The sequence below is a fragment of the Glycine max genome, chromosome 13, assembly GCF_000004515.6.
Source record: "Glycine max cultivar Williams 82 chromosome 13, Glycine_max_v4.0, whole genome shotgun sequence".
In the NCBI taxonomy this organism is placed as follows: domain Eukaryota; kingdom Viridiplantae; phylum Streptophyta; class Magnoliopsida; order Fabales; family Fabaceae; genus Glycine; species Glycine max.
The window spans coordinates 37,100,011-37,122,116 of NC_038249.2; the positions used below are offsets into that span (position 1 = coordinate 37,100,011).

At 31.0% G+C, this 22,106-nt stretch overlaps 2 protein-coding genes and 1 pseudogene across 4 annotated transcripts in view; all 3 read left to right on the forward strand.

Moving 5' to 3' along the window:
- The first annotated feature begins 56 nt into the window (after positions 1-56).
- Positions 57-7,624, forward strand: LOC100808113 (protein DETOXIFICATION 18). 3 transcript variants are annotated; one of them, XR_417710.4, is made up of 8 exons: positions 57-1,371; positions 2,026-2,570; positions 2,797-2,883; positions 2,974-3,030; positions 3,132-3,370; positions 3,472-3,590; positions 3,725-3,927; positions 7,511-7,624. XR_417710.4 is itself a non-coding variant. In XM_003541794.5 (7 exons), exons 1-7 carry the CDS (start codon positions 1,048-1,050, stop codon positions 3,854-3,856), a joined length of 1,503 nt encoding a protein of 500 aa, XP_003541842.1. In that variant the 5' UTR covers positions 57-1,047; the 3' UTR covers positions 3,857-4,640. The 3 variants fall into 3 exon arrangements, 1 of the variants encoding a protein (XP_003541842.1); XR_417709.4 differs by lacking the exon at positions 7,511-7,624 and adding an exon at positions 4,382-4,640; XM_003541794.5 differs by lacking the exon at positions 7,511-7,624 and having other exon boundaries at positions 3,725-4,640.
- LOC100808637 (protein DETOXIFICATION 19-like) lies at positions 6,227-10,548 on the forward strand (annotated as a pseudogene).
- Positions 10,549-20,464: 9,916 nt separating this feature from the next.
- The window catches only part of LOC100809181 (proline-rich extensin-like protein EPR1), an 11,444-nt gene continuing 9,802 nt past the window's right edge, over positions 20,465-22,106 (forward strand). The window contains exons 1-2 of the mRNA XM_003541796.5: positions 20,465-20,801; positions 20,899-22,103. Of these exons, the coding sequence (XP_003541844.3) occupies positions 20,633-20,801; positions 20,899-22,103 (1,374 nt within the window). The 5' untranslated portion in view covers positions 20,465-20,632. The remainder of the gene's footprint in view (positions 20,802-20,898; positions 22,104-22,106) is intronic.

The window sequence follows — 22,106 nt, forward strand, 5'->3', positions numbered from 1 at the left end:
GAAAAGTTATACAATTAAGCAATCTTTGTGGTTAAAAACTTATCCGATGATAACAAAACTGAATTATATTAATGATTATTATAAAATTAAAATTTTGATCCTCTCAAAGGTTTCAAGTGAAATTCATTTAGAGTGTTCATTCTAAATAATTCTAATAAGTGGTACTTTTCATATTGATTTTCTTACAATTAATATTACAAGTAACATTTTATATTAATTTTAATTTTTTTATCTTGTAGGAATCAAAGATTAAATCAAATAATTTATAATAATTTATTTATCAGGTTCAATCAACTAAATTTGATCTACATCGAACATTAGTTTTAATTTTAAAACCTTTATAAAAAATACTCACTTGTTTATCTGGCAAAAGTAAACACAAGCATGATAAAAAAAAAAAAAAACTCTCTTTTAGTAGTACGAGAATGGAAAAAGAAAAATATTATTATGTGACATTATATCAAAACAAACGACAAATGGCAGCTAGTTTTATTTTGCGTAGAGTAATACAAAATTAAAAAAGAAATTGGAAACTATAATAAAGAAAGGTGAGATTTGTACGTTAAAAGGAATAAATTAAGTTCTCCCATGGCCGAGGCCCGAGATCAGACAACCTACTCGTGAAGCATATTCGAATAATGAATATTGTAACTCAAGACTTGGGGATAAATCTACAAAATAAGACAAAGTAACCCAATGGAAACTATGAAAAAGAAATTCGTTACCTGTGCAACAACCCAAAATCAAATTATTTAGAATCGCCAAGGGAATTATTTGGCATGATAGTAGATCATTATTTCGATGCTGCATGATGATTGATCCATAATAGATACAACCACGATGGCGACCAAAGCTGTTCCTCGTATCATATTCTGGGTTTATGGTTAATACAAAAAGCACCTCTGAAACTTTCAGCAGCATTTATCTGTCATAAAGTAACTTTTGGCTCATAGTTTTGTATAATAAAGTCGTTTGGCAGTATATATATAGCGATCAGCAATCATTCAAGTGCTTCCTCATCAGATATATGCAGATAACGTAGAGCAGATGAAAGAGGAGATAGAGAAGATGGTGGCAAGTAACAGCTCGGATGATAGCATAGGAACACCTCTAGTAATAAGGGGATCTGATAATAATGGAAGAGATCAAAACACAAGACTCCACCAAGTTGAGGGATGGTGGAACAAAGTGTTGGACATGGAAGAGGCTAAGTGCCAACTCTTGTTTTCACTGCCAATGATTCTCACCAACACGTTCTATTACTTGATAACTTCGATTTCTGTCATGCTTGTTGGTCACCTTGGCGAGCTTCAACTTGCTGGCTCTACTCTGGCAAACTCGTGGTTCAATGTCACTGGCTCTGCTGTCATGGTAATTCCTCTCCCACTTCCTCTTCCTCTTCGATCGCCTTTCTTATAAATCAATATCTATATATTTTATATGATTTCTTTTTATCCTATACAATAAGTCTATAGAATAAAAACCAAAAATTAAAAAGAAGTATAATTAAATGGTTGCTTTTTAACTAAAACTTTCTAGTTTTAGCCTCTTAATCTATGCACTCCGTTCATAGGATATCGGATAGAAAAATCATGGTACATATGACAAACATTTCAAAATCAATAGTTGCTCTGGTATCAGTTTTAAAAAAAAGCTGTCAATGTTGAAAGCCTATATAACCACTTGCCCATTATTATTAATGTTTAACATTTCATTTTGCAGTATTTAGATTTTGTACAGTGTAATTATACTGAAGTGTTACTTATAGTTCTTAATCATTATTTCTTAATGCTGAAATATCAATTGTTGTTTCTGTTATGGCTTTTATATACTGTAATGCCTCACATACTGAAATGTCAATTATTGTTTCTAATCTTTATTTCTATACTTGAATTATGGCTCATCAATGTTGGTGCAAATTTAAAATCATAACATTGTCTCAAAGCTCGTTAAATTGAATGCAAGAAGACTAAATGTTGTTACTAGATTAAACTCCTGGTTCATACCCTTGTATTCTTATATTAGGTTGGTTTGAGTGGGGCACTGGAAACACTCTGCGGGCAAGGATTTGGTGCAAAGGAATACCAAATGCTGGGAATTTACCTACAAGCCTCATGCATCATATCTCTAATTTTTTCCATCATTATATCCATTATTTGGTTCTATACAGAACCTATCCTAGTGTTGCTTCATCAATCTCATGACATTGCAAGAACAACTGCTCTTTATATGAAGTTTCTTATCCCAGGATTATTTGCATATAGCTTCTTGCAAAATATCTTGAGGTTTCTCCAGACACAATCTGTGGTAATGCCATTGGTTGCACTCTCAGCTCTTCCATTGTTGATTCATATTGGTATTGCATATGGCTTAGTTCAGTGGCCAGGTCTGAGTTTCACAGGTGCACCAGTTGCAACTTCTATTTCACAATGGATATCAATGCTATTATTGGCCTTGTATGTCATGTATGCTAAGAAGTTCAAGCAGACATGGCAGGGATTTTCAATGCATTCATTCCATTATGTATTTACAAACATGAAACTGGCCCTGCCCTCTGCTGCAATGGTATGGTATGAATAGTAACTCACTAGCAACCTTTCACTTTGCTTACCCTTTTGACTATTGATCTTACAAAGCTAAATGAGGAGAAGTAGCCTAATTTGTAAACATACATGATACAGCAATTCAAATTAAGAGATTATTGTTGTAATTTAATGTAAGATCCTTATATCATCTTACTATATGTTGTTTTTTGTAGCAAAAAAATCTTACTATATGTTGTTTATGTTATGCAAGTTTGGAGTATTGGGCTTTTGAAGTTTTGGTTTTATTGGCTGGTCTGTTGCCTGACTCACAGATAACAACTTCATTGATTGCAATATGGTATGGTTCTAATAGCTTAGTATTCTGTTCCTGAAAAAAGAAAATAATTAGTATAATTTATTATTGTTATAATCTTCAAAATATCTGCAGTTTAAACACACAATTCATTGCGTACATGGTCCCTGTTGGTCTTGGTGCAGCTGGAAGGTTAGTTGGTTGAACACATTCTCCTTTGCATGCATTGTTGCATTTCTTCTGAATCAACATTCTAGTACATGTATTGAAAAGTTGAAATTTAACTTTAATAGCACAAGGGTATCCAATGAATTGGGAGCAGGCAACCCAGAACAAGCTAAACATGCAATGAATGTCACCGTGAAGCTCTCTTTCCTCTTTAGTTTCTGTTTTGCTTTGGCACTTGGATTTGGCCATAATATCTGGATTCAGCTTTTCAGTGGTAGTGCTAAAATTAAAGAGGAGTTTGCTTCAATGATACCCTTGCTTGCCATTTCCATAGTACTAGATGCTGTCCAAGGTGTCATGCAAGGTTTGAATTCCTGATTTCTTTTAACCTGTCCTGTTCTATTTTTGCAACTTGAACATTAACTTAAAATTTTCTTGGGGTGAAAATTGTGTTTAATACTACAGGGGTGGCCAGAGGATGTGGTTGGCAGCACTCAACTGTTTATATTAACCTTGCAACTTTTTATCTTGTTGGTTTACCAATATCATGTCTCCTAGGATTTAAGACCAATTTGCATTATAAGGTAAATAAAATATTTATAGCACATTCTGGTTATTTTTGTTCTTATATCATGAAGAATCATCTTGATTTTGAAACTTTATTCATTTGTAATGTTTTATTATTATGTTAGTCTTGAATCTGCTTTATGTGATATAGGGTTTATGGATTGGTCTGATTTGTGGGCTGCTATGCCAAGTTGTGACTCTCTTCCTTTTCTTAAGGCTTGCCAAATGGACTAAATTGGATCTCTCTGGGGACAAAGATAAAGACCACCCTCTTGTTGTTTAACTGAATGTCTGCCAATCTGGCACTGAAGTTATGAACTAAGATGATCACAAATTGGGGTGAACATGATTTTGGTAAAACGTCTCTACTTTCTTGCTTATAGTTTTTATTCATTTTGAGAAAGTGCAAACACTTAACCTTTTTGGGGGGAGTATTTGTGAGGCGCAGGCAGTAAATCTTGACATATAATGTAACAAACTCTCCAATTAGGTGGTTTTTATTCCACAATCTCACAAGAACTCATTTAGATTTTAGAGGAGATAGGCAGAAATGTATCTTAACATAAAAGATTATTATCAACTTAGCACTTAAGTGGACTTAACCTTGGAAAATCATTTGATTGATAAGAGATTAATTTCTCGCATAAGTGGGACCTTTATAAAAAATATTCTTTTCCCCACATGCTCCACTTGAAATTACATTTAAATGAAGAAATCTCTTTCTTGAATATTTGGCTTATCAATGAAAATATGTGATTGACACAATAGTCCTTGCAAATGTGCTGCTCCTTTATCTCTTCTGATGAAGGGTGTTTAATACTGGATGCAATGAGGAGGAGGATTGGTTCAGGTAGGTTACTGAATGGACTCTGCTAACTGGAAGGAGCTAGTGCACAGTCTTCACAACACCCACCAAGGACTGTAAGAAATGAAAATTGTAATGAAATTTGTAACATTGTTTCCATTCTTTTAGATTTGGACATACTTAGCTAGGACTGAAACTTTAAGCAATTCGAACCCTGCTATTGATGTGAATAAGAATTCAATTTGTTACATTTGCTTTCAAAGCATAGAATTATCCTGGTTCAAGTAGGCTATGCTATATGCTAGCGTCAGGCAGTTTGATCTATTTCCTCCCCTAGCTACGCCCCGTCGTATTCACCATTTACACTTAGTTGTCTTCCTAGTTTAAGCTCTTGAGCACAGCAGTAGTTGAAATTAAACAGAAAATCAATACAATAGAATCTATAAGTAGGGGTTGGTTTCAGAGAATAATAATAATAATAAGATCATTGCTGTCTCCAAATAGGCAAGAAGAACTAGAGCAGTACCAGCATACCGAGAGGGAAAGCTATTCAGAAATTTGATACTTTCTTAAATATTTCAGTTTTTTTTTACCCTGTATCTAGAAGAAAAAAAAAAACTCTATTGCAATCTCCAATGGATTTTCAATATAAATTTCAATAAAACTTCTCTTTTGAAGACCTTTTCTTTTGTAATGTGTTTTATATGCTTGCATTCCTGATCACCAATTATTATTGATGTGTGACTTAAAAAAAAACATTATTGATGTGTGACATTTTCCTAACAACAAAACATTGGTAGTTGAACATTGAAAGTTAAATTAAATGATAGCTTTAATTTGTCCCTCTTATATTGGATCGTTCTCCTAGGTGAAAGTGAGTTGCCGAACACGGTACTGGTAGTTGAATCTTGACCCCTGGTTATTATTGAAAAAGATAAAGGAAGAGAATCATGTAGAACGGTAGAAGTATAATATGCATGCGTGTGTTTAGTTCAAAAGAAATATGTGATTTTTTAATTTTAACGTGACTTTCATATTTTTTATTATTTAATTATTAAACTGTTTTAATTTAATATTTTTTTTCCTCACAACCAAACTCACCCTAATGTGAATAACTTACTTTTTATATTAGTAGTTATATTTAGATATTTAAAATTTTGAATATTAAACTTAATGCATTTTTCATTTTTTTTGAAATTATAGATTAATGCAGTAAAACAAATTGAAAACATATAGATTGATATTTAAAAAGTAGTAATTATAAAGTTGAAATCGAATAGAATTATAAGAGGTAATTATTTATTTTAACTAATTTTCAGTATTAAACACTACATAGATGAAGGAGTTTTTAAATTAAGGCACCAAAGTTGATACACGAAATTATGTATAAAAATGGTGGTTTAATTTCAGTTTTAAACCATTTAATTCGGATTGGTTGCATTTTGTCTCTTAAGTTCGTTTTCAATCAAATTAAGTCTAATTTTCAATACGGATCAAAAAAGCCTAATTTTCATTTTTCTTCCTTAAAATGTATCTTGTATTAATTATCTTTTTTTATCAAAATATTCTTATTAAGAGTCATTTTTAGTTCAATAAATAGTAAATACAATAATATCTTATGTTCTTTGGGGCCTAATTTTGTCTTGTATAAAAAGCATTTTCAGAACTTAATTACTTCGATTATTACATATGCAATAGTTAATATAAATTAAAAGAATTAAAACTAATAAAAATATTTTTTTTAAAATAAAAATATGTCACATTAATGTTAGCAGTAATTTTGAAAATACATAGATAAATGCTGCTGGACAAATTTAATATTCATAACTATATTAACTAATTATAGTAAATTGGTTTAAATTGGTTTTGAGACGTGATATATTTTTTTCTTAGTCTGAATCTTAATATATTAAAAGTTTTGTTTCGGATTCATGTTGTCCCATAAATGATGATATGACAAACACTCATAACAAAATTTTTAATATAGTAAGAATTCAGAATAATAAAAAAAAATATCAAAAACTCTAAACAAGAATCGACTATATATTATGGACTTAAAAGTTCTTTAACCCTAGTAAATCAGTTAACTGTTCTTATAAAAAGAAGAACAAGAAATTTGATGAGCATAGTTGTTTGATTACAATTCACTTAAGCACTTTATATGCACAACATTGAACATAGAAAATAGGAGCAAAGAGATTATAGAAGATGCTGAAAAGCAGGAGTTTAGATGGCACAGTAACACACTTCACACCTCTATTAGATGTATCTCATCATAAAGAAAACACAAGACAGTACCGATGGTGGAACAGCAAAATCCTGGATTTGGAGGAGGCCAAACATCAATTACTTTTTTCACTACCTATGTTCCTTACAAACTTGTTCTATTACTTAATCGTGTTGGTTTCTGTAATTTTCGCTGGCCACCTTGGTGATCTTCAGCTTGCTGGTGCTACTCTTGCAAACTCTTGGTTTTCTGTCACTGGTTTGGCTGTCATGGTAAATTATATTCAGAATTTCTTTAGGAATGTAGTGAAATGAATTATCATGTATGATAAGCAATATTGTTGAGTTTTATAATAAGATTGGTGCTAGCTACTTTAACAATGAAAAGCAGGAGTTTAGATGGCACAGTAACACACTTCACACCTCTATTAGATGTATCTCATCATAAAGAAAACACAAGACAGTACCGATGGTGGAACAGCAAAATCCTGGATTTGGAGGAGGCCAAACATCAATTACTTTTTTCACTACCTATGTTCCTTACAAACTTGTTCTATTACTTAATCGTGTTGGTTTCTGTAATTTTCGCTGGCCACCTTGGTGATCTTCAGCTTGCTGGTGCTACTCTTGCAAACTCTTGGTTTTCTGTCACTGGTTTGGCTGTCATGGTAAATTATATTCAGAATTTCTTTAGGAATGTAGTGAAATGAATTATCATGTATGATAAGCAATATTGTTGAGTTTTATAATAAGATTGGTGCTAGCTACTTTAACAATGATGCAATATGCTAGGAAAATTTAACACCATAACATTTCCTCAAAACTAGTTGACTTGAATAAATGCAATTAACAAGATTGAGTATTCTTACAAGATCAAACACGATCATCTTCTTTCCCTTGTAATAGGTTGGTTTGAGTGGGGCATTGGAAACACTCTGTGGACAAGGATTTGGAGCAGAAGAATACCAAATGTTGGGAATTTATCTACAAGCCTCTTGCATCATCTCTCTTATTTTTTCCATCATTATATCAATTATTTGGTTCTATACAGAGCCAATCCTTGTATTGCTACATCAATCTCAAGACATTGCAAGAACAACTTCCCTTTACACCAAGTTTCTTATCCCTGGCTTATTTGCACTTAGCTTCTTGCAAAATATCTTGAGGTTTCTTCAAACACAATCTGTTGTAAAGTCATTGGTGGTCTTCTCAGCTATTCCACTTTTGGTTCATATTTTCATTGCATAAGCCTTGATTTTCTGCACAGATCTGAGTTTTATAGGTGCTCCTGTAGCAGTTTCTATTTCATTATGGATATCCATACCATTGTTGGTCATGTATATCATGTATGCAGAAAGGTTCAGGCAGACTTGGACAGGATTTTCATTTGAGTCATTCAATTACATTTTCACAGACTTGAAACTAGCTTTGCTCTCAGCAGCAATGGTATGGTATGTCTCTAAAAACCTTACACTTAGCTAAACCCCTTTGATGATTGACCTTAGAAAGTTAAATGAAGAGCAGTTTTGTTTGAAAATCTGTTTTCTGTTTTTCATTCTCTCCAATAACTACAAAATTGCACATTCTTTTCACTTTGTTTATTATTTTAATTTTTAATGATTATACAGGAAACATTAAGTGAAAAAAAGGCAGTAATTTTGCAATTATTTATAAAAATAAGAAAAAAAAATAAAAAAAAAATGTATTTTCTCAAACTCAACATGTTAATAGATTTTAGATGAATAAACCACTAATTTTGTCTCTGATGTATTATCCTTTCTCCTAAAGTAACTAAATTATTTAAGCGATTCCCCCATTTTTAAACATTCACTACTTTAGTCACCAAGTTCAAGTATTTCAGTAAAGTTCAGGAATCAGTCTGAAGGTTCTACCAAATACTAATAATAGGAGTACTACTTAGCATGATTTTTTTAATAATTATATAATTACTTAAGTAGTTTTTATATTTAGGGACCACTTAGGAGAGAAGGTAATTAATACTTAAACGATGAAATTAGTGATTTATTCGATTCGATTCTAGATTGAAGTCTATTTGCAATACATATTCAGAGAATATAGTTGTAATTATGTATGAGACATTTACCTCATTTATCTCACAATCTGTTCACATTATGCAAGTTTCGAGTATTGGGCTTTTGAGATTATGGTTTTCTTAGCTGGATTATTGCCTGACCCAACAATATCGACTTCATTGATTGCAATATGGTATGAGTCTAATCCTTTTCAAGTTATACATGTATTCCTAAAACATAAAAATGTAATCATTCTTGTCAAATCTTCAATGATATTTGCAGCACAAACACAGAACTAATTGCCTATCTGATCACTTATGGTCTCAGTGCAGCTGCAAGGTTAGTAAGTTAAGAATGTTCTCCTTTTGTTTGCATTGTTGTGTATCTTCTGAATCGGCACACATTATACAATTTTTGAATAGCTAAAAAAATTGAGTATGATATTAGTACAAGGGTCTCCAATGAATTGGGATCAGGCCACCTGGATCGAGCTAAGCATGCAATGGGTGTCAGTCTCAAGCTCTCTCTCCTCCTTGGTTTATGTTTTGTTTTGGCACTTGCATTTGGTCACAATATATGGATTCAGATGTTCAGTGATAGTTCTAAAATTAAAGAGGAGTTGGCTTCACTGACACCCTTTCTTTCCATTTCCATATTACTAGATTCTGTCCAAGGTGTCTTATCAGGTTTGAATAATTCCTCATTTTCCTTTTAACCTTTGTTATATTTGCTTCTTGATCTTTAACTTAAAAAAATCAATTAGTGGAAATTAAAATACCTTTGATACTGCAGGGGTGATCAGAGGGTGTGGTTGGCAGCACTTGGCTGCCTATGTCAACCTAGCAACTTTTTATCTTATTGGTTTGCCAATATCAGGCCTTCTTGGATTTAAGTTCAATTTGCAGGTTAAGGTAAAACATATTTGCTCAATATTCTGGTTCACTGTGTTAATTCATGAGAAATTATTAGCTAGTCCCGGTCTACCAAATATCCATGATCTCGGTTGTTGCAATAGATCGAGATCCCTAACTAATGGGGACAATTTATTTTAAAATGATAATAATAATAATAATAATAATAATTATTATAAAATGGAATGAAATGTGAGATGAATGGAACAAAAAGCGAGAAAAAAACTAACCAGATAAAATTTGACAATAGAATGAGAAATCAGAGATAGTAGATTCAAATATATAAAATTTAGGGGGACAAAATACAAAAACTTTGGATATATACTTATAATTTTCCCATCAAAATGAAAGGGTGTATTTATACACCCTTACTTGAATATAATTTAACTATTGTCGATTTGTTCGTCATTCGATCTCTATGTACCATGGTACATGAAAAAATTAATAACACTAGTTTAAGTAGAAATTAGTTCTGACCATTATAATCCCATAACACCTAATAATTTCTTATTAGTTTACATGACAAGAAGAATATGTTCTTTTGAATGATGTCTTGTGTATTCTTTTACATCCATTAGTTTAATCGTTTTATGTTCTTTTGGATTTGTTTTAATGTGCAGGGTTTATGGATTGGCCTGATTTGTGGGTTGGCTTGTCAAACTGGGACTCTCTCATTTTTGGCATGGCGTGCCAAATGGACTAAACTGAATGTCTCCTTGGACAGAGATGAAATCCAACCACCATCTGCTTAACTGATTGCTTGCTAGTATGGGTCAATGAAAATAGTCCACGGAGTCTACTATTTTTAGATTCAATTGCTTGCAAGAGAATGAAAATTGGTTGGTCAAATTTTCCTCAGTATCCTTCCATTCCCTCTTTTTCATTCCTCCATGAACTCCTTGATTTTGTTAGAAATACCTACAATGCAATGACATTCTCTATGTATTATATATACTGATGGCACTCCAATTACCTAATTAAAAACATATTACACCATGTATCCTCATAAAAGAATTGTTGCAAATGTTAACAAAGTAGGTCATGAAAGAGTGCTAATGTTATTTTTTCTACGAGAAAAAGATATTTGCAGAAAAAATATGTATACCATGGAAGATATGCCAACATCCCCACCCTAACCTTCAATAATTTTTTTTTATCAGCAACATCTTACTCAAAGCGACTACTACTCGGATCAAAGATTTATTTGTAGTTTTTAATCACTTTAAAGTTAAAACTTAAAGATAAGAGTTTTAAGAATAAAGTGAAAATTGTTTGACAAATTTAGCTTAAAATCTCTTTTAAACAAAAGATTTCTTATAAAAGTTTAATGTCTCGCGTCCATAAGTTTAAGATGAGAGAGAGAGAAATGTTAAGATAGCAAAATTATTTTTAAAAGCTACTTCAATTAACTTTAATTAATGTTATGTTGAGTTTGGTTGAGAAAATGAAAATTAAATATTTTTTTAAAATTAAAGTAAAATGTATGAGATGATTGCGGATGTCCATATATTGGCGTGGGGATAATTGTCTCCACAAGATTATTTTTTTTAGTTGTGAATGTGCAATAATTTTTTTCCCATAATAAAATACCTAGCTTCCATAAAATAATGTTTTTAAATGAAAGTAAAAAAATACAAGAAACAAAAGAAATTGATATTAATTTTTAATTTATTAACATTGATAATGAAAAAATCACATAAAATATTTTCAAAGTATAAAAATGTGTATAAAATAATTGTAATTTGTAGAAACTTAAATAATTTAGACTTTTTTTTATCATGATATTTATTATTTATTTTGTAAAATTTTGTGAAATTTTTCTTTTGAAAAAATATTATAAATAATTGGATTAATTATGGTTTTGGTCCCTAAATTTTTTGTAAATTTCACTTGTAATCCTTAAACAATATTTATTAATGTTTTTGTTCCTATAATTTTATCATGTTAATAATTGTAGTTCCCATTATTGAGTAATAATGTGAATTAATGACGTAACTAATCATGTTAATCATCATATAATTTGTAACATTATCAAAGAGTTGGAATTTGAAGGAACAACCAGGCACAATTATTTTTAGTGAACTGTATTTTTAATATTTCATTTATTTGAATTAGTTGATGATATCAAATAAGTTTATAAGGAATTGAAAACATAATTTATAAAAAAAATACATATAATTATCCTATCAAATTCGATTTAAAGTAACGTGAACATTATATTATTAATGAAATCATTAACAAAGAAAAAATATAACGACCAAAAATATTAAAAATTTAAAGTAAAATTTGAAAAAAAATTAAGAATAAAATCATAATTAATCCTAAATTATTTTTTATCCCTTGTTAACAAAAATTCCTATATCCGCAACCGAGAGTACGTTTCTTCTTTGGCACTTAAGCCGATAATAAATTGATAACTTTTTTAATGATAGAAATTGATAAATTCATAATTTTTGCTTAACAGAAGGAATTTAAAAATGGATTACACGGTCCTAATAATGATTATCCATTAAAGGGTAATTAAATCAATTCATAAAAGCAGTGAGTGACTTTGTCTTATTGGCATTTGGTCCCCCATCAGGCCATCACCGATCTTCTGCGGTCTATCTCTTTTTCAATGTAAATAATATAAATCAGAATTTGATTCCCCTTTCTCTCTGTTTTTTTTTTTTTTGCTTTTCAAGATTTTTAATGCGTGGAAAGAAAAATCTAAACCACTAACTCAAGTGGAGAGTGGATATGAAATTGCATATTAACAATCGAGTTAACCAAGTTTTTAATTCCTAATTTTTTTTAAAATTTAATTTTTAGTCTTAAACTTTTATTTGAATGATTAATCTCTCTCAATTTTGTTTAATTAAGAATTTTAGTCTATAAATTTTTGTTTGATTGATCGTGTTTTTCAACTTTTTTCTATTAGGGATTTTAATCTTTAAATTTTAAAAAAAATAGTTATTAAAATCTCATTAAGTAAATAAAAATAATAGATTAACACTTTTATTCAGAAACTAAAAACTTAAATTTTTAAAAGTTTAGAAACTTTAACTAATCAAACAAAAATTTAAGGACTAAAGACTTTAATGTGAAAAAAATTAAGAAACATTGAGCTGTCAAACAAAAATTTAGGAATTAAAATTAAATTTTAAAAAAGTTTAGAAACTAAAAATTTAATTAACTCAATTTTACATCTTCTTTTAAGGAGAAGAAAAATAAATAAAAAATATTGAAGAACTAAACTAGAGAGAAAAAAAAATAATTGAGAGATGTTCCATATCGATAATGGTTAATAGAGATTTTTTTATTATTATCAACTGAAATAATAGAGCTGGGATGATTACTACATAGATCTGAAAAGGGACCTAAAAAAAAGAAAATAGTTTGTTAAATGAAATGTTCCAATAGATAATTATAGATGAGCAATTGAACACTCCAGTATATCACAAAAACTCTATTAATACTTACTATTGTCTCTTCTTATCATATTATATTGATTATTAGACTTATACTTCTTTTTCTTCTCTATAAGTATCAACTAAATTATGATATGGCTTCTTTCTCTTCTCCCTTTTAAGTATTAACAAGTAGAATGGTATCCTCGTTTCATTTTCTTATAATATTATCAATGAATAAGGGCAGCAGAAAGTAAAAGGTAGTGGTTAATTTCCCTTGCATAGCTTGCGATCATGCAGAGTCAAAGAAACCAATAATTAAGAAAAGAACGGTGCCAATGTACGCTATTAATTTAGTGCAATTTTTAGACAGAAAAACAAGAAGATCACAAATTCACCATTCTATTTTGAAGCGAAATCAAAAATAGACGCTTCCATTAGCATCATTCACGATCACGACCATGTAAGGTTCCAATGAAAAGCCAATTAAGAACATACACCCCATATATTAAGGATGTTTCCATTGGTGCATGAAGCAAATTAATTAACCTAAAGTCCCAGGCATTAGCATCAAGAAAATGGCTTCTAATAACAAAGTTGCATCAATACTCTTCGTTGCCATGATGCTCATCAACTCCAGCTACGCAGCTCGTGTGCATGTTGTTAGACGAGACGCTTCTTCAAAAGAAGAAACAAAGGATAAAGTTCATTTACATGTTAGACGAGACACTTCTTTAGGAGAAGAAACAAACGATAAAACTCGTTTACATGTTCTTAGACGAGACACTTCTTCTGGAGAAGAAAGTACAAATGATAAAGCTCGTCTACTTATTGTTAGTCGAGCCGCTTCTTCAGGAGAAGAAAGAAATGATAAAGCTCATTTACATGTTATTAAACTAGACACTTCTTCTAGAGAAGAAAGTACAAAGGGTAAAGCTCGTTTACATGTTGTCAAACGAGACGCTTCTTTAGGAGAAGAAACAAAGGGTAAATCTCGCTTACATGTTGTTAGACGAGATGCTTCTTCTGGAGAAGAAAGTACAAATGATAAAGCTCGTCTACATGTTATTAGACGAGATGCTTCTTCAAGAGAAAAAATAAATGATAAAGCTCGTCTACATGTTATTAAACGAGATGCTTCTTTTGGAGAAAAAAGTACAAAGGATAAAGCTCGTTTACATGTTGTTAGAAGAGATGTTCCTTCTAGAGAAGAAAGTACAAAGGATAAAACTCGTCTACATGTTGTTAGACGAAACACTTCTTCAAGAAAAGAAACAAATGATAAAGCTCATTTACATGTTGTTAGACGAGATGGTTCTTCCGAAGAAGAAACAAAGGGTAAAACTCATCTACATGTTGTTAGGCGAGACATTTCTTCAGGAAAAGAAACAAATGATAAAGCTCGTTTACATATTGTTAGACGAGATAGTTCTTGCGGAGAGAAAACAAAAACAAAGGGTGAAACATACATTGAAGGCAATGCATATGGTCAGTCTCAACAAGCAGTGGAACATGGAGAAGTGGATCCGGAAAATGGTGGATCATCTCGACATTGTTATGGCAAGTGCACCGCTGGATGTGCCAACCCTTTTCCTAATTATGACCCTAACCTCGGAGACCTATGTGCTCGGAGGTGCAAAGCTCAGTGTCAAAACTTTGAATAATTCCTGCTGGAAAACTTGATTGACCACTTTTAGTATAATCTTTCCTTTCAATCATGTTTTGTTTAATTTTCAAGGCTCGAATTGAGACCTTGCTTAACGGATCGACCTAGTTCCACTTGGGCCAACTACTTTTGAATTTTGTCCATGTTATTTTTCTTTCTTGTGACATTGCTAATTAGTTTTGAGATGATAATGTATATTTTTCATGTGTTTATTGTTGCTTCATTTAATGATTTTATCCCAGTAAAAAAAATGTTGCTTCATTTTTTTTAATGTTCTGGTTTACAAGGGATTGTGTAGATCATGTTGGACTGTTGGTGATCTTGTGATAGACCTATGTGATGGTTTGTGCAAGAGTTGCAAACGACAACCCTTGTGCAGTTAAATACCAATTAGTAATAGTAACTTCTATTCACAAAACTTAATGAATCAAAACTGAATCAACATCTATAAAGCCATTTAGAAGTATTTAGGCATTCCTATTTCTAAAGTAGGTATCCATGAATCAGGTGCTCAAGAGAGGGTTGAGAAGAAGTCATAAACTTGTTAAAAAGGAATGAAAATATTGTATACAGAAATTAATGAATGAAAATTAAATAAATATAAAAGAGCCATCGCATAAGTATTTTGGCATTCCTATTTAATTTCTTTCGTAGGTCTAAGAATCTGGTGTTCAAGAGAGGGTTTGCAAGAAGTTGAAGGGATGAAAATAGAAGGTGCTAAATTTGGAGAAGTTAAAAAGGCTTGCATCTAGGTCAAACCATTCCAACTACCACACACACATATATATATATATATATATATATATATATATATATATATATATAGTCCATGTGCACCCATATTGAGTCCGTGTTTTATTAGAAATTTGTTGCAGGGTTGCGAAGATGCATGGAAATTTCTATGGCTACTTGCAAAGAAGGGTGGTAGCTCAATCCACAACCACAAGGAAGAAGTCGACGTTAAAGATGCATTATGGAAAATTGAATGTGCGGTTGATATATATAGTCTCAACGAATTTTATGAGTTTCGTGTATAACTTTAGTTTTTTTTTTATTGATGTTAATATTACGAAATATTATTAATTTTGTCGATAATTAATTTTTATTAAAAAATTTGACTAATTATTTTTAGTGAATTTTTTTTTCAATTACATTTTTTTCATTCACAAAACTTAACTCAAGATATTACTTGAAAAAATCAAATTTAATATTATTTGCACCAACGACTTTTTGTGCGTATAACTTTAATTTCATAAGCCAGCAAAGTAGAATTTTTATTTATATTGATTATAACGAGATTTCAATTGCTACCCAAATAATATAGTTATAGACTACCCAAATCTTCCTTGATAGTAAAGTAGATACATATTTACAAATTGGTAAACAAAATATTAGTTTAATATAAAAAAATATGTCTTTATATTTTATTAACTTAATACACATAATTATGTTAGTTACGTTATCTTTTAGTATAAATCTTTCCAAATTTCATTTGTGTGGGCTATGCATAATTTTCTTCACCCGGCCAAACCATTATTAGTTGTGAAGTGAAGCTACTGGACCTAGCTAACCGTTGGCAACCACCAATGCCGGTAGATACAAGATTAACGTGGACGCTATGAAGTGAATCTCAAGAGTTCAAGTCACCTGAACTTTTTTTAAGAAAAACCAAAAAAAAAAAAAAAAGGAGACGAGACGGGGTATGAATCTTTCTGTGCCGCAATTGCAGAGCAGGTTTTGATATCATACATTATAGAAATCCAAGATGAATCATTCAGTTTTTTTTAATATATTTTTTCTAGCACAAGTTCAAGAATAATTTCAATATCAGGCAATATCACCCTTTTTGCCATTTCTTTCATTACAATGTTCATCCATGCATGTAATTAGATCTTGAAGTCCTATGTTCTCTTTTGAGAGTTGTTAACCAACATTTTTGTTGGCAAAGTCAGCAACACAAGCAACACAGGTGAAATAACTAAAATATCGTTTATCTTTTTTTTAAAGACTGATTGATATTTATATGACTCATACGGATCATCAATTTATATGATTTTTTTAATTATTTTAAAAAACTAAAAATTTAAAAATTAATTTTTTTAAAAAAACTCATACAGATCAATAATCCGTATGAGTTTTCTTTAAAAATTTAATTTTTAATTATATATAAAAAAATAGAATTAATTTTTAAAAAAAAAACTCATACGAATCATCAATTCGTATCAGTTTTTATTTTATTTTTTAAAAAATAATCAAAAAATTAAAATTTATTTAAAAAATAAAACTCATACGGATCATCAATCTGTATGAATTTTTTTTATTTGTTCATAAAAAAATTAAAAAACTAAAAATTATTTTTATAAAAAAATAAACTCATATGGATTGATGATCCTTATGAGTGATACGGATTGTCAATTCATATGACTCATACAGATCATCAATTCATATGAGTTTTTCTATAAAAAAATTAAATTTTTCATAATTTATAAAAAAATTAAAAATTTTAAAATCAGTTTTTTAAAAAATTCATACAAATTGAACATCCGTATGAGTGATATGGATTGTCAATCTATATGACTCGTACGGATCATCAATCCGTATAAGTTTTTTTAAAAAAATTAATTTTAAAATTTTCAATTATTTTGAAAAAGTAATAAAAAAAATAAAAATTAGTTTTTAAAAAAAAAACTCATATGACTCATTCGTATGAGTTTCTTTTTTTATATTTTTTAACTAAAAATAATTTAAAAAATTAAAATTAATTTTTAATTTTTTAACATGTTATAGAAATTAATTTTTTTATATGTTAGCAATAGTTTTAGAAATTTTATAAATATTGATTTGATAATATTATTTAAAGCATATTAAATAACCACCAAACTTTTCACCGTATATCCTTAACAAAGTACGTGCACCATTGCCGACAAAAAGACACTGCAGAAATAAAAAAAGAAATATGCTATTTATAACCCAAAATGCCTATAAGGGCAGTTTTGATATTTTGAGAAACTGCTGGGTGTACCAGCAAAAACGGTGGGGTGTCCAAAGTAGTTTCCTTTTCTTTTTCTATCCTTCCGTGGTCAACATTTCCCAACTGAGCCACTTTCCCCTTGTCATTGAAGCTTTTCCAGGCCCATGAGTGTTACTTCTGAGTCCTGGCCCAATTGGTTAACTACTTAACTAGAACAGTATTTTTACACTGAACAATGAGGGGGTTGGGGGTAAGTGGTTTGAGTATTTGTGAACAATAAGAAGAATAAATATGTATATATTTATAAATTTTGTCATTCTTAAATTTTAACAAATTAATATTAAATTGTAAATTATTTTATCTTGGTATTAGTACGAAGTAAGATCCATTGAAAATTGAGACTAATTTTTGTTATGGACCGTGAGCAAATATAGGATGAGCATTCTTTTTCTAACACGATTTATTTCATATCTAAGGACCAATCAAGATTTGAATCTTGAACCACATAATTAAGGAATGCAACTAATATCACATATGTCAATCATTATTGGTAGATTAAATTGTATTTTAAATTCAATGAAAAATAAATAAAATTGTATTTATCTTTTCAGAAACGAAGTTACTTTTAGGAAATCTTTGATAGACATGTTAGAACATTAAGATTCTATTTTAGGTTTGGTGTAATTTTATCATAAAATGGAAAATATCAGAGTTAAGATTAATGTTTTACATTTTAATTAGTTTCACTAAACACTCGTATCAAAGAAAACACAAGATTAATACTACTATGTTCCTATACATAAGATCTAATTATCCAATTCATCAAAATTTTAAAAGATGATTAATTTAGTTGATAATAACAAATTTGTCTTAAATTTATATTTTTTTCTAAAATTATCCTTGTGATGAATATTCCTCTCTCTTATAATCGATTACCAACACATTCTCTTTCTTTTTTTTAGTAGAAGTATTTATAGCCTATAAATAATTAATACAGACAACCTTATAGATTAAATCTTATAAAAATGACATGGAAGGGTCATTGTACCATTTGTGTACATTTAATGAGAGCATGAAATCATATAATAGTACTCCTCATGTCTCTAATTATAATTTTTTTAACTAATTCATATTCCTTAAGAGAAGTAGTTCTTGTATTAAATTTGTCAATTATTTGTATTATGATTCCAAAATTATCTCTTTGTTTTCTCTTTATCCATTTATTTATTTTTTCATTAATGTTTAGAAAGAGAATAATTAAGTAAGGATATATAAGAAAAAATAATTAATATATCTAAAATTAGAAAATATCTTATAAAAAGAAACAAACCAATTTTTTTTTAAAAAAATCTTATAATTAAAGTTAAAGACAGAAGGAAAATTAAATTACATATGTTGGAAACGGGAGGGAGTTAATCTTAATGATACACTTATAATTGTGTGCATGCATGTGTACAACCCAATCCTAACGGTAAAGAGACGTACGTTTTAATTACTGGTGTACCATGCATTAAGTAGCGATATATAAAGTCAATAACATAAATGCATGATATAATACACTGTATCAATAAAGAATAGACCCTTATTTAAGATAGGTAGGAATTGACTATGATTTGAAACAGGTATAATTTCAGTTTTTTATGAAAATGATCAGATTTTAGTAATTTATTTGGAGAGATTTTAAAAGTAAAGTCTTTATATGTAGAGGAAAAAAGTATCCATGTCCCATCATATACTAATTTTAAATATAGTAACGTTATAGTACCAGACAATAAACGTTTTTCAAAACATAGGAAATTTCGAGTCTTCCCCCAATATATTACAACAACAGGATTAGATGGGAGTCGGCAAAGTCAACATTCATCCACAAAATGCAATAATTATGGTATGTTTGGCTTTAAAAAATATAAAATATCTTTCAATTTTCGTAAATTATAAAGTATTTTAAATACAAAATAAGTTAATTGAATAATATCTGTATACGCTACTAAAGGTAAGTAGTGAAATTCTCAAGTAGAAATTACTGGTCATTAGCAAATTTTGTAGATACTTAATTTAGACATGCATTAACTCCTAACTGGATTGCCCGTTACTCCTACCAAATAGTCTATGAAAAAGCAAAACAAAGCACAGGTTTGATTGCACATTTATTTCTTAAACCCAATCATGCAAATTCCATCGGTCATTGCGGACCCAAGGCATAAATGTAGATTGACGAACCAATCCCATTCGTATCATTATTGGTCTTCATTGCTTTTTTTACCTCTCAACGTAAAGTAGAATAATTTTAAATTTGCATTTATCTTTTCCTCATCTGATTGACGAGTGCATATACAATATCTAACAACCCAACTATATGCTCGTTTTATAAAAGAATAGAACATTTATTAATGGGGGATCTGAAATCGAAATTGGAATCCAATACCATGGATAAAACCTGATCCTACAAGCTAAACAATAAACTCCCGTGACGCTCTTCTAAAATAAGATTTTAGCATTTTAATAAGATGTACCAACCATATATCAACAACGCTAAGGTTCTAAAATAAAATCAACAACATGTACAATTGCACCATGATGACTCACTCTCACTTTAGCCCAGATGGCTAGCTAGCTAGTGTATGGCACGCAGCTAGAATATGAATATTAATATTGGTGATGGCTGTCCCACCATATACACGACCCCGACAACGCTATAGTATTAAAGAAAGAAACTTTCTCGAATATTTTTTCAACTTTTTTTCTAACTGTAATATCATTTCGCCACATGTAAGCTCTTCACACGTAAAGTCCTCGCGTTTAACACGCTTGGACCTACACAAGCACCACAACAACGGTAACCCATGGAAAAGTTTCCCTTTATATCTCTATCTATTTCCATCACTTCTTTCTTCACAACTCTCTATCTCCTCCCTCTCCACTTCACTTCTGCCACCTATGAAGTTTCTTTAATTTGTGCAATTCCCTCGCTCTCTCTCTCTCTCTTTCCTTCTCTGCCAGTTTATGTACACTATAACTCAACACGCAAAACACAACAATCCTTAACTTTCTTTCCCTCATGGAACTTGAGATACGTGTTTGTCTCTTGTTGTTTCTCTTTGGTATACTCTCTGGCTCTCAAGCCTACACGTTCTATGTTGGTGGAAAAGATGGGTGGGTTTTGTACCCTTCTGAGAATTACAATCACTGGGCTGAAAGGATGAGGTTCCAAGTTAGTGACACTCTTGGTGAGTAGTATAATTTTCATTATAAATGAAAAGAGTATCAACATAATTTTTTAGTGTTGCATGTTTTTAACTTCTTCTTTTTTTTTTGTGTTGATAGTTTTTAAGTACAAGAAGGACTCAGATACTGTGTTGGTGGTGAACAATGATGATTATGAGAAATGTAACAAGAAGAACCCGATCAAGAAGTTTGAGGATGGTGACTCGGAGTTTCAGTTTGATAGATCGGGTCCATTTTACTTCATTAGTGGGAAAGATGATAATTGTGAGAAGGGTCAGAAATTGATTATTGTGGTGTTGGCTGTCAGAGAGCCACCTCCTTATTATTCTCCGACACCTCCAAACACTCCTTACGTTCCAATTACTCCTCCAAAAGCACCTTATCATCCAAATCCACCTTATGTTCCAACCCCTCCAAACACTCCTTATGTTCCAATTACTCCTCCGAGAGCACCTTATGTTCCAGCACCTCCTCAAACTCCAACTGTTCCAACTCCTCCAGAAACTCCTTATCATCCACCCTATGTTCCAATACCTCCTCCTAAAACACCTTCACCTATTTCCAGTCCTCCCTATGTTCATCCAAAACCACCTTCACCTATTCATTATCCACCTAATGTTCCAACACCTCCAAAAACTCCTTCCCCTGTATACACTCCTCCCAATGTTCCCACTCAAGCACCTTCACCTGCTAATCATCCTCCATATATTCCAACTCCTCCACAAACTCCTTCCCCAGTTTATACTCCTCCTAATTTTCCAACGCCTCCAAAAATACCCTCTCCTGTGTACACTCCCCCAAAAGCTCCTTCCCCTAGTAACAATCCACCCTATGTTCCTACACCTCCAAAAACACCTTCTCCTTCTTATAATCCTCCTAATGTTCCCACTCCTCCCAAAACACCTTCACCTATTTACACTCCACCAAATGTTCCTACTCCTCCAAAAACACCATCTCCTGCTTATAGTCCTCCAAATGCTCCTTCCCCTCATAACCAACCAAATGTTCCTACTCCTCCAAAAACACCATCTCCTGCTTATAGTCCTCCAAATGCTCCTTCCCCTCATAACCAACCTCCCTATGTTCCTACACCTCCAAAAACACCTTCTCCTTCTTATAATCCTCCTAATGTTCCCACTCCTCCCAAAACACCTTCACCTATTTACACTCCACCAAATGTTCCTACTCCTCCAAAAACACCATCTCCTGCTTATAGTCCTCCAAATGCTCCTTCCCCTCATAACCAACCTCCCTATGTTCCTACACCTCCAAAAACACCTTCTCCTTCTTATAATCCTCCTAATGTT

What these genes read in the sequence shown, in the direction of transcription:
- LOC100808113 (XM_003541794.5), top strand. Translation starts at nt 1,048, where the DNA reads ATGAAAGAGGAGATAGAGAAGATGGTGGCAAGTAACAGCTCGGATGAT. An exon ending in CCCTCTGCTGCAATGGTATG is followed by an intron (nt 2,571 to 2,796) that starts GTATGAATAGTA and finishes ATGTTATGCAAG; the next exon opens with TTTGGAGTATTGGGCTTTTG. An exon ending in ACTTCATTGATTGCAATATG is followed by an intron (nt 2,884 to 2,973) that starts GTATGGTTCTAA and finishes AAATATCTGCAG; the next exon opens with TTTAAACACACAATTCATTG.